Source organism: Varroa destructor, unplaced genomic scaffold (genome assembly GCF_002443255.2).
Source record: "Varroa destructor unplaced genomic scaffold, Vdes_3.0 BEIS01000001.1, whole genome shotgun sequence".
Taxonomy (NCBI): Eukaryota; Metazoa; Arthropoda; class Arachnida; order Mesostigmata; family Varroidae; genus Varroa; species Varroa destructor.
In genome coordinates this window covers 41,997,835-42,009,323 of record NW_019211454.1, presented here as the reverse complement: position 1 = coordinate 42,009,323, position 11,489 = coordinate 41,997,835, and the positions used below count along the sequence as shown (strand labels likewise).

Below are 11,489 nucleotides of genomic sequence, written 5' to 3'. Positions count from 1 at the left end.
TGGTAATCAGTAGCAGCCCGTGTTTATCAACAAGCTGAACGACTTCGAATTGTTTAGTTGATGATTTTATTTTTTGAGAGTGGACATTTACACGTTAGACGAACGTCGATAAAGAGACAGCTATGTATTTGGTAACGCGTACCGCATTCTGCGTAGATAATAAATAATCAGACTCGTCTCACACTAAGCTTTAAATAACAAAGCATAGAGCATATGCGTTTATAGAAAACGTTTTATGTTGTAGAAAGGGATCATGTTTTCTATAGACAGCTGTTTAAATTTAAAAATTTAATCAAATTTTTAAAGCAAATTGGAAACGGTTTCCGTTGATTCACGCTGCTCTGCTGTTTCACGGTTTTGGTATTGGACCTCGGTTTAGAAAATATCCGGCTTCGTACACCTTGTATTCATACTGTTAGTGCTAGCTTCTGGTTTGCTGCATCTAATATACATTATCAAGGTGCAAATATCGGCCGACACTGATCTTCCCGGAAGGGCATTTGTAGCGCAATAGATTGTCTAGCTAACGGATTTCGTCTACTAGGCTTCCATCGACATCATTCGCAAGAATTGCAAGAGCATCAAGATCTCATACGACGCTTCCCAATTGAACGACTAACGATCGAGTACAGATTCAAAAGCTTCGGTCATATCGTTTTTTTTTTTTTGATTTTCAGACTATATGAAAACATTCACGTTCTAATCAGCATCCACAAAAGCTCCAGCGGCAGTAACAATAAACACTGTGCACTGTCACACATTGATTCCTACACACAGCTGTTCCCGCCCTTTAACTACGTGCCGCCCGTTCTTTTTCTTAGCGCGATAGAACAGAAGTGACTGAACTGCATGAAGATACTCTGTCGCAAATACAAAGCATCGGCAGAAAAAGCGATATAACAAAACGTTGGAAGTTTAACGTGCGGCAGTGCTGTGAATGAACGATACTGGGCTCAATGGGCTCTAATGACGCTGAGCTAGATACGCTGCAATAAATAAAAAAAGAACAAGTTTAAACTATAATAAATTGTCGCGTCACTGCATTTCGATTATTGAGTATTTAGTGCTATTATTTGGTTGCATCTATACGTTTAATAAATTCTCATCAACTACTACAAATAGAATTGGTGCAGCTGTTATCGCTTACGGTAGAAAAATGGCACGATGATCTTACTCCCACATTTCGAAAGAAGCCTGTACAACATTAGTAGTAGTATTATCAAATCTCTGCCGTCATCGACAACATGAGCTGTCCGTCCTATCACGTCCAAGTTTTGCCTGAGTCTAATTCTGTTCACTCAGTAGAGCCATTTAGAATTACTTGTTCGAACGAAATATGTTTGCTTAGAAAGTTTAGCTTAGCGCTAGCCGTAAGTAGGCTTAAAAACATCGATTTGCTATTTTACCACTAAAGAGCTGGCTCTGAAAATTACCATCCCATCGAGACAAAGAAGCTTTTATTATTACATTGGCAATCTGAGTTATCAAAGCTATTTATATAAATAGCTTCATTGCAATTTACTATGCTTGTCTAAGTTTCTATGATTAATATTGTCAAATTTGTATTTTTCTATACATTTCATGTTTCATATCAATAAGTATCTTCACCATATATTCATCATGTAACGAGTTATGTAAATGAAGATACGCTTAGAAGCTTAATTTCGTTTTTCGTATCACGTTTTTCATTTTGCTGCAGCCGCATTGCCTCAGAAAAGCGTTCACCAGTTTCAGATGCTTTTTTTTTTTATCTCTAGCCATTTTGTGCTACAAACTACTATTGTGATCGTCATGGTGACCAATTGTTTGCTGCGGGTACACCAAAAGCTGGCTTTTTTTGAAAAACGCGCCTGATTAGTTCGTAAAGAGCCGCTCTCACATCCTTCAGTGTGGTCTGATTGGCAAGAATAAGGCGTATATGATCATGCAGCGAGATAATTTGTTCGTCTGACAGTTGGGGCACCTCTTGCGGGGGAACGCAGTTCCAAATCGATATCCACGATTCCAGCGCGAAGCGAGCGGTTAGTTCGGAAATCTCTGAAGGTAGACTTGGCCGCTTGCTGCTTCCGGTGCCCCGTATTGATTTGTGCAACAAGGCTTCACACACGATCTGACCTTCGAATTGGGCCTTGATCGTGTCATAACTTGTACCGTGAGCTACGCCAAGCGGTTGTTGAACAGTGCACTCAGTGACCTTGGATTTCTCTGTCATGGGGGCTTGTCCTGAGGGAACGCCATAGACCGCAGACGATAGGCTGGATTGGGTGACTGCAGTTGTACTTGACTTGTTGTGGATCTGCTCTATTTTAACGTTTTCTAACGAATGCGCTGTTGAGGATATGCTTCTTTTTATCTCAGACAAGGACACTCGTGATTCGTCGTTTGCCCTACCATTACTAGGTAGTCTCTCAACTGTATTGTCACGTCCCTCTTTGTCAATAGGTGGTTTGGGTGTTTCATAGGTAAAGCTCTTAGTCGCCGGACCCGCGGCCTCTTTGAACTTAGGGGGTGGCAAAACCATCACAGGTTTTAAGGCGTATTCAAGCTGACTGCTTAGACGCCTTTTCTCAATTTTGGAAAGTTCGTAGTTAATCTGGTCTTCATCAGTACCCGATGAGTCGTCGTCGCCAGGATTAGCATTCCTTTCCTCAGATGCTTTCGGTAAAAACTCACAGCCTCTGTTAGGCGATTTATAGCTGTTACCCCAGACCATATCGGTAGCAGCACTAAAGTGCCCATGGTTCCGAATGAAGCTTTGAGCTTCGATTGCCAGTAGATAAGATAGTCGGCGCCGATTAAGGATCTCTAAATTTGTAAAATCTTTCAACACGTTTGCATCATGCTTGACCCAAGGATTCAGGGCCAACCGTTTAGGGCATATAAGGCCATAACAGGAAGACTGGCAACGATGCTGGCATACAAACATCTCTAGCTCATCACTGAGAAGTAGACCCGAGGAGTTTACACGGCGTAAAGGCGGCGAAACGAAGTTAGAGACTGCACGCTCTATCACTGAGCGACTGCGACGTTCAACGTGATTTGACGAACGTTCGTTCTCGCTTAACTGTCTGAACCGCTGTACTGGTGAGAACTCTGCTTCATCATCAGACTGTTTCTTTAGTACGGTTCTTCTATCATCGTCCGAGTTCTGTGAATCTACGAGCTGCACCGCATTAGCATTAGTCTCTTCGAACGTAGGCGTCGCTAGCTTTTGATATATGCTTTGTTCACTTGACCCCAGTTGACACTGCTGCAAGGACATACGGACGTTAGCCTGACGCTTTGGCGGGTTCCGTCTATCCATGTTTTCTGAGTCGGACGATGATGTATGAATTAGTAGCGTGTCTGGAATTGGCGTGGGCGGCCTTTCGTAAACATCCTCCAAAGACTTATAGATGGAAGACGCAGAAATTGCTGGTTGTATTTGGTCAGCACTGGATATACTGATGTCCAGTCCTTCACACTCATTTGAAGGAGCCTCAAGCATAAAAGTTGAAGGTTCTTTATTAGGTTTTTTTGTCAAGGGTATATAATTGTGTACCGGGCTGGCTTTGCACATGATTTCCACGTGAGCCCCACGGGTGTTCTTAGATGAGTTGCCATTCGTAGATGGTTCGCTAAGAACAGACCCTACTGAATTTTTGTATGTATCACTGGCTGGTAAACTATGCGTGTCAATTAGTCCAATCTGTCCGACGTGGGACTCCCTAGCGCCTACATCGACGTTCAGTGGCGATTTCAGGAGCATCGAAGGCTTTTGGTGCGTATTCTCTTGCGAGTCTATAGGCCCGCCGGCCAATGTAGTAACTTGAGATGTTCTATCTAATTGGTTTTTATTTATAACCGTTGTGGTTGCATCAAGTAGAGGATGCTCCGTACTGCGTCGGTGAATTCCTTCGCTCACATGAGTTTTTATTGCATCACGTGTACGAGGAGCTAGAGTTAGTGGCCCTTTGTGGGTGTTTTCGGTGGAAGATGTAGACGTCTGAACCGGGACCGAATCATGCTGAATGAGTTGAGAGACGGAAACGTCTTTTCTCTGAAGCGACTGCCGATTTAGGTTTACAGGGCATCGTTCAAGGCTGGAAGGTAAGGGATGATCGTGCTTGTTTTGGGACAGACTGTGCAACATGCGGTGACAAACTCGATCGATTTTGAGCGCCCCTTTCACCTCTGAAGCAATCGACTGATTTACTAGTCGTTGATCTTGATTAACATTAGATTGTGTCGTTGACGGCGCCGTAGAACCTATGTCGCGTTCACTTACGGAAGCTTTGAATGCCTGTCGAACATCGGCTTCGAATACTTTCACTTCCGAAGGTTCCTCAAGCGGGTTGTAAACCCATCTAAACGGTGCCACCTGCGATGGATACATTCTTTGTATTTGCAGCGGTTCAACTGTCTCAAGTATCGTTTCGTGGACACTGCTATGGCTGGTACCGGCATCGCGTACCGTGGCGACCACAGATAAACTTGTTTCTTCATCACCACGATATAAAGTCTCTGCTAGCTGATCTTGCCCTGATCCTTGTTTGTACTTAATATTGTCGTATATAGACAGTTCTGGCTTCTTACAAATGTCAAATGTTGATAAAAATTTAGTGCTATGTTCGTAGGTACCTTTTGACAGGTTATCTCTTGGCACTATTTTGTGCAGGAAGGACCCAAGTGGCTGCTGATAGTCAATCCGGTCTTCGTTATTTAATTCGTTGTTTCCGTCGTGCGGCTGAAAGAATCGTTGGCGCTCTTTATGGGCAAAGCCCACATTTTCTTTGAACCCATCAACACCCCTAGCGGCGCAACGTTCCGGAGACTCGCTTTGAGAAATCTCTCTCATCAAAGGATTTTCTACTCCAACAGAGTAAGACCAGGTTCGTGCTTGTTGTTCTCCATAAGCATTAGCAGCCGGGCTTGCGTTACTTAAACCTATGCCGTCAACGATAGGTACGGGTTTACGATAGGTATCTACCGATGTGTCTTCATCGTTGAAAGAGCTGAAAGAACGCATCGAATGTAAAATGAATTTTTTTTTAGTAGCTATACGAAAATACGAATAACTATCTTCAGTGCATTTTATCTACGTGGAAAAATCAAGGCTAATTCGAATTTTGAGAAAAAGCAATGAATCGTATCCAGGGCTCTCTGTCTATATTAATTTGGAATCCAGCCAGTACAGCTTGGCGTAGAAAGCAACCTATCTATCACAATGTTATACGAGTATAAAGACTTAGCTCTAGGATATCTAGAGCTAAGTCTTTATAAGTCTAGGATCTCTAGGGTGTATCTCCGTCAAAATAAATTACATTTTCTCCCGTCATATTTCGGAACAGCGATTGGCTTCCGGTTGTGCACCGCCACCACTTCGCCATAATAAAGCCGGTCAGCTCACATCTTTTTGCCTGGCGAAATCTATTAGACGAGAACAGATCGCATATAGGGATGTGCTTTACCTTAGCGGGACTGCAGGCAAGTAAGTATCCTTGATAAGCACGGGCTCTTGATTATCTCCGCATTGTTGTTCGGATGCGTACTTCTCACTGGATCAGCAACATAATGAAAGCAAGCCATTGTCACTAAGTGCAGTAGACAATGGGTATTTCCATTTCAATTGTGAAATCAACTTAATTGAATAATAACATACATTATCAATCTAGTTCTAATACACCTATCTGGAAACTGTCAATGCTTATACCATATGTTTAGACAATTTCGATCCAAGAATCATATTGTAGCGGGATGAAAACTAGCGAGTAAGATTCGCTTTCACTTTTGTTCAGCTTTAGTCTTTGAGTGTAATTGTTTTTACCGGGGGCAAAGTTGGAAGAGCGCAGGGGTCTGCAGATCGCCGGCAGGATTCTCTATATACTGCATCGGTGTTGGACATCGGTGTCGCGCATAGCTCTTCAACAGTGAGACTGCTAAGTTAGCAGTCTATATGTTGTGTTATAGTGTTGTCTACGGCTAGACATATATCGTTCAAGTTTATGATGTCTACGCTTCGTTCAGAAGCTCTGATGCTCAATGGTCTTGATAATAAAGAGTAGCGGTATTATGCATGACAATGTGCTTCTAGAACATTTTAGGGACAGGTACGTATTTACGTGCTTCGTACGGCACAAAATTTGAGTCGAACATACCGTTCCCATTAATAAACCGGAACGGGCCACTTCGTCCTTAGGTATAGTAGCGCATGCTATTGTAAAGTATATAATTCGCATACATTAGTTTATGCCAGGTAATCACATTTGATATTTTGCTCAATTATAGCAATGGTACGAGCACTATGAAGGTGTGTTCGAATTTGAAGAGAGAAATCTCTTGAGGACAAGTCACCTCTTATCTTGCAAGATGACTAAGCGCATGATCCCAATGTGTGCTGAGCAGATATCAAAGGAAGCCAGCTACGTTAGCAGGTGTAAACTATGCCATGCAGATCACATAGAAAATACTTAAATGATCCAACTGGCAAAAAAAATCTTAAATCTACACTGATTTTATGAACGCTCGTGAACGCTCAGATTTTTATAGATGAGGTTCGCAGAGGCCCATAAACTTGTTTTTGATAAACTTGCGCCTGGTAACAGCGAAACCAGGCGCAGAAATTTATTCATTTCGTTAGTTGTTAAGTTGCCTACGAGTATAGTACTTACGTGTCATTTTTGCTTGATGCTCTTATGCTTTTTTGTAGCAAAGTGTACGTCTGAGCGGAATAGTAGCTATCATCAGAAAATTCGTCATTCGTAACAAATTTTCGATATTGCCCCAGGGTTCCGTATGGGTGTTCACCTGCGAACCGTCCAAACCTCAATTCTTGGTGCAGCGTAAACTTCTTCCTGTACAAGCAGCCTAGACTTAGGAACTTCCGGTTATGCTGCTTTCGATCTGCAATTAGCAGAATATAGGCAAGTTTGAGTTGAGTTGAAATGGATGACTGGAAGTGGGTTCTACGCTTTGATAACAAAACATTTTTTTTTCGACGTTCTGCCTCTAATTAGAATACAATAACCATATGCTCGTAAAGTAAGTAGAGGAATCAGTCACTTTTCATGTGGGCCCCTATTTTCACATTCGTAGAAGTATCTTATTGAAATAAGTTATTCTTTGGCAGGTGTGCTGATCACTAGCAGTGTTACATTCTAGGTCAAATCTCTGCTCATTTTTCCTCAGCAAACAGAAAAGGATAATAAGTACACACCTATTGTTTTATCTAGTGAAGTTCTCTTGGCTTGTTCAACCGACAGTGCGGTACAAAGTTTCTGGACTTGAGCAAAACTCACATCGTCCGCCCCTCTTTCTTGGCTAGTCCCAGCACCCAGAGGGCGACTCGGCAAAACTGCTGACAGAGGCGAAAAATCTATACTTAATATGTAATTCTAACGCATGCTTGACAAAACGACTAAAAATAATTTTACTTATTCTTAAGGCGTCATTTAATCACAAACATTGGCCCACTGCAATGGCATTATTTGCTCTATAATGGAACTGGCGTTAATTATAACGTGCACTTCCGTGTGGGCGGATTAAGTTCAAAGTCGTAGCTTAACTATTATTCAAAGTTCTAAAGTAAAAAATTTGTTTGTCGATAAATTAACGCGGAAATGACACTGCTAGAGTATAAGGCCACGTAATTGTTTCTTTTCAGCCAGTGATAGCGAAGCTAGCCGCGTTATATATGAAGAGTTCCCATGCCACCATAAGGGTCCAAGTACATTTTGCCTAGATTTGAAAAGGTAAAATGAATAAATGACTAGGGTGATTTGCTGAGCTTCCGTTAATGGGCCTAAATTTGTTGTAATGTCTCGTTTTACAAATCGAGTCTTGTAATTTCTATAATAGCATAATAAAACTATTGAAATGGAGTTAGGCCCTTTTAAACTGGCCTATATTATATAAACTGTCCCTTTAGTTCACCTTAGAAGATATTTTTTCATATTATTAGTAAATTTGGAAATTACTTAGCTCAATGGCAAGTAAGAATGTTTTAAATTTCCACATCGTAAAAAAGTTTCATAAACACAGAGATTACCAATGATTTCTTTAGTACAGGAGATGCAACGTCTCTACGTACACATTTTAAATATAATCATTATAATTAATTCTGTGCTAGAGTGTGCTCGTGAGCTGCGGGGTGTCGTGAGCCTAGTAAAAGATTGGTACCTGCATTTTTGTACTCGTAGAAATCTATACACACTACGCTAATTGTGCCGATGAGTGCGCTATTTATAAAGTTAGGACAATCTTGTGAGCGAGTTGAATATAAGAACTGAATTAGTACCAGTGCGAAATAAAGAGTAGACTGTTAACCTTTGCTAAAATTGACTGATTCTAGATAGCCGCTATATTTCGGTATTATTCTACTAGCACACATGTCAGCCTTGCTCAAGAGCTAACAGCAGAAGTACAGTTTTTCAGAACGCTTTAGGAAGTTCCAGTTCAATCGACTGAGACAACAATCGACACCATAATGATAGCAAACGTTTCGTATAAAAAAAAAAGAAAAAATAGAGGAAAATTAATGACATGGACAATCATATCATTAATTTTTGCCAGCATTTCAGGCTACTCATATGGCGGCTTACTGTTAAAATCCTCGTTGATTGATGATCCTGTGCTAGCTCGTCGGCTGGCTCGCGGTCCTGAAATTCGTAAAAGCAATAAAACTACTTATTATTATTATTTTTTGTACTAAGCTGGTTTATTATGTAGTATTTGGCTTTAAACAGGTATTTTTCCTTAACCAAGCTTGTAATGTAAACAATTCCAATATGAATCTATATCTTTGTCGAGTTATGGCTAAGAAAGTTGGTCTTCTGGCTGAAAAATCCCGGAATTGTTGACTCAAGTTCCACAATAACCATGCTACACGACAAGTGGGATTGAATAAAAACACACATATTTTTAAAAATCATTGCCCTATTTTTCAAACTGCCATTATCGTTGTTACGGTAAGTTGTGCTATGCGTTGAATCTACAATCAGTCATAATATCGCTCCCGATTTTAAAGCACTGTTTTCATTTTTGCTCAATCTGCAATCTTTCATAATAGCAAACGGCTCAGAGTGTATATTTTTTTTGCGGTAGATTCCGTCTCAAATAAAGTGATACAACATAATAAGATATCAGTAAACGCATTTGCAGTTGCGTTTGTTCCAATGATTAAAGAACTATATGTTAAATAGTAATGATAAGCATTACAAGATCTGTGAACAAACCCTTCTCACGTTCGAACGATCCTTTTCGGTTTGGATGTGTCTCAGCAATTGTGGGAATTCCTTCCGGATTTTGTCTGCCTAACTTCTTGCAGATCTTCACATCTGATATACTTATTGTTTCTTCTGAAGCCTGAACGCTTTGACTAGAGATGAATGGTACCGACTTATGGGTAGCTGTATGCCCAGGTGGGGCTTTCGGTTTTTTGTAGCGACCGCACTCCTCTATACCTGTGGTTGAGGCTGGATCATACATGACGGTAGCCAGTCCGTCTATGCTCGGAAGCTTTCGTGGCTTCTGCAGAAATTTTGTTGGCTTCTTAACTTCTGTCCCAATGTGTGACTCTACTTTATCGGTGGCTGCCTCCTTGGGTGACTTCGAACACGCTTCGGGCGTTGGCATTCTAGCAAAAACAGGGGGTTTTCCTGATTTCCACGCACCAATTGAGGCAGTTTTCTCTGTTTTCAAAATTTCTACTGTCGTTGTTTCATCTAAAATAGAGGCATCCTTGAGATCAGCTTCCTGTTGACTAATGGGCTCCACTGAATCCAATGCTGTTGGAATCAGTCTATTATTGCTCATATCCACAGGTACAGATTCTTGAGGTTCACGCTCGGTTTTGCCTGGTATATTGGCCATTTCTGTAAGGAAAATGCAATTTAATGCTATCATCAGGCTGCAACGGGATCCATGAAAAGGTGGTGTTGCTAATATTTAATCGTTTAAATTATGTACAGATCGGAATTGAGAAAATTATGCGAATTAAAGAGCAGGAAAACTTGAAAGCCATTACCCAGTGTTGGGAACTGAAAAACAAATTAAGCCAAAACATTCACCTTTATTTAGGATATTGATATTATAGTCTATGTGTACAGCTTGCTTGATGTGAGAGTTTGATGTCGGTGGCCGTCTGTCCCTCATGACTGAAACGATGCGCAATGTCTTCAGTATAACTGATAACATCAAGGAAGAATTATTTATTACATATTGCTTGGATCAAGTGCTCAATTTTACTTATAAAGCGACGTAATCACACGCGAGTCAAACCCAAAAAGACATTTTTTTAGGCAAAACCTCGTATGAAGAATTCGACTCTAGGCCCCAACCAATGTCCTGACAATGCTCGGCACAATACTATATAGCCAAACACAGAACAGCGCAGGAATTGACAGCGTCGCATGTTATACCCAAGTTACACGATCTGGAACGCCTTACAGAGAAGATCAATTCATTTCACAAGACCGCCAATACTTTCTCACGGCTTCTACTAACTACCAGACAGTAAACACTATAAAATTAACTTAACTTAACTGTAATTGAGCAAACCGAAATTATTTTCGATTACTTTGCATTCGTTCTTGTCGGAACTGGTATAAGTTGCGCGAACGATAGTTGATGGCATATACAGGCAGTTCTAGGTTAACGTAGTTTGCACCAACGACCTATATTACGAGACAGGTCTGATTACATGTGATAGGATTAAATGAAGAAACCACGCAATACACAATTTAGCATAGCTTCAAGAGCGACTCACGAAGGAATTCATTTCTATAATTCGATACTTCCAAGTTATGGTGAACGGACCAGCAGTTAGGAGCTGATGAATCAATTGTCGTTCTTACCTATCAAGCTAACTATATTAGACTGAAGATCACGTAATTAGGCGCATTGATATTGAAATATACGAATAACTTCTTAAGCTACGGCAGGCAAGATTTACATCAGATTGTCAGATCATCAAATGATTGAGTTTCATCTGAGAATAAGCACTTTAGAAGCGACGATATTGTTTATAGCTAACCATAGCCGTTCATTACTTAAATGCATATCTTTTGAGGGTAAAGTCGATGGTGAAAGCCGTTGAAGATTGCTGAAAACACTGAGCGAGATGGCCTTCAGCGAAACAATAGCTCTTTATTGATCATAGAAGATAACTAAGCCGCAGAATCTTGAATAAAAGAACCAAGTAATGTTATCACGAGGGCTTTTGATCAAAACAAAGTGTGGACAGTGGACCTCTATGGACTCTATATTGTGATTTCTCAAATCCAAGCACGTGTGTAATTAAAACGTTTGAGGTGACCAACAAAAAACGAAAAGTTAATTTACTATTAATTGAGTTTAGGATAGATGGAATTATACGTATGGGGTACGGAAATAATTTGCCCACCGTAGAAAAAACGACAAACAGTAACTTAAAATAAATATGTTTTATCTCAATACATTGCTATAATTCTGTATTAAGAATGGATTCATGTAGAATTGTCACTTATATATAT

The 11,489-nt window shown here is 40.6% G+C and overlaps 1 protein-coding gene and 1 long non-coding RNA gene across 13 annotated transcripts in view; one reads left to right on the top strand and one right to left on the bottom strand.

Moving 5' to 3' along the window:
• Nucleotides 1-11,489, top strand: part of LOC147758656 (uncharacterized) — a 31,719-nt gene that overhangs the window by 13,221 nt on the left and 7,009 nt on the right. The gene's annotated exons all lie outside the window — the stretch shown is intronic.
• LOC111255013 (uncharacterized) overlaps nucleotides 1,441-11,489 on the bottom strand; it is a 17,126-nt gene continuing 7,077 nt past the window's right edge. For 3 of the 12 annotated variants that reach the window (XM_086978282.1, XM_086978291.1, XM_086978292.1), the window contains 7 exons: nucleotides 10,047-10,163; nucleotides 9,213-9,851; nucleotides 8,580-8,636; nucleotides 7,196-7,336; nucleotides 6,651-6,882; nucleotides 5,451-5,537; nucleotides 1,441-4,994 (listed from right to left, as the gene is read on the bottom strand). In XM_086978282.1, the coding sequence (XP_086834408.1) occupies nucleotides 1,790-4,994; nucleotides 5,451-5,537; nucleotides 6,651-6,882; nucleotides 7,196-7,336; nucleotides 8,580-8,636; nucleotides 9,213-9,851; nucleotides 10,047-10,163 (4,478 nt within the window). In that variant the 3' untranslated portion in view covers nucleotides 1,441-1,789. The remainder of the gene's footprint in view (nucleotides 4,995-5,450; nucleotides 5,538-6,650; nucleotides 6,883-7,195; nucleotides 7,337-8,579; nucleotides 8,637-9,212; nucleotides 9,852-10,046; nucleotides 10,164-11,489) is intronic. The other 9 variants (XM_086978286.1, XM_086978293.1, XM_086978283.1 and 6 more) reach the window with 8 other exon arrangements.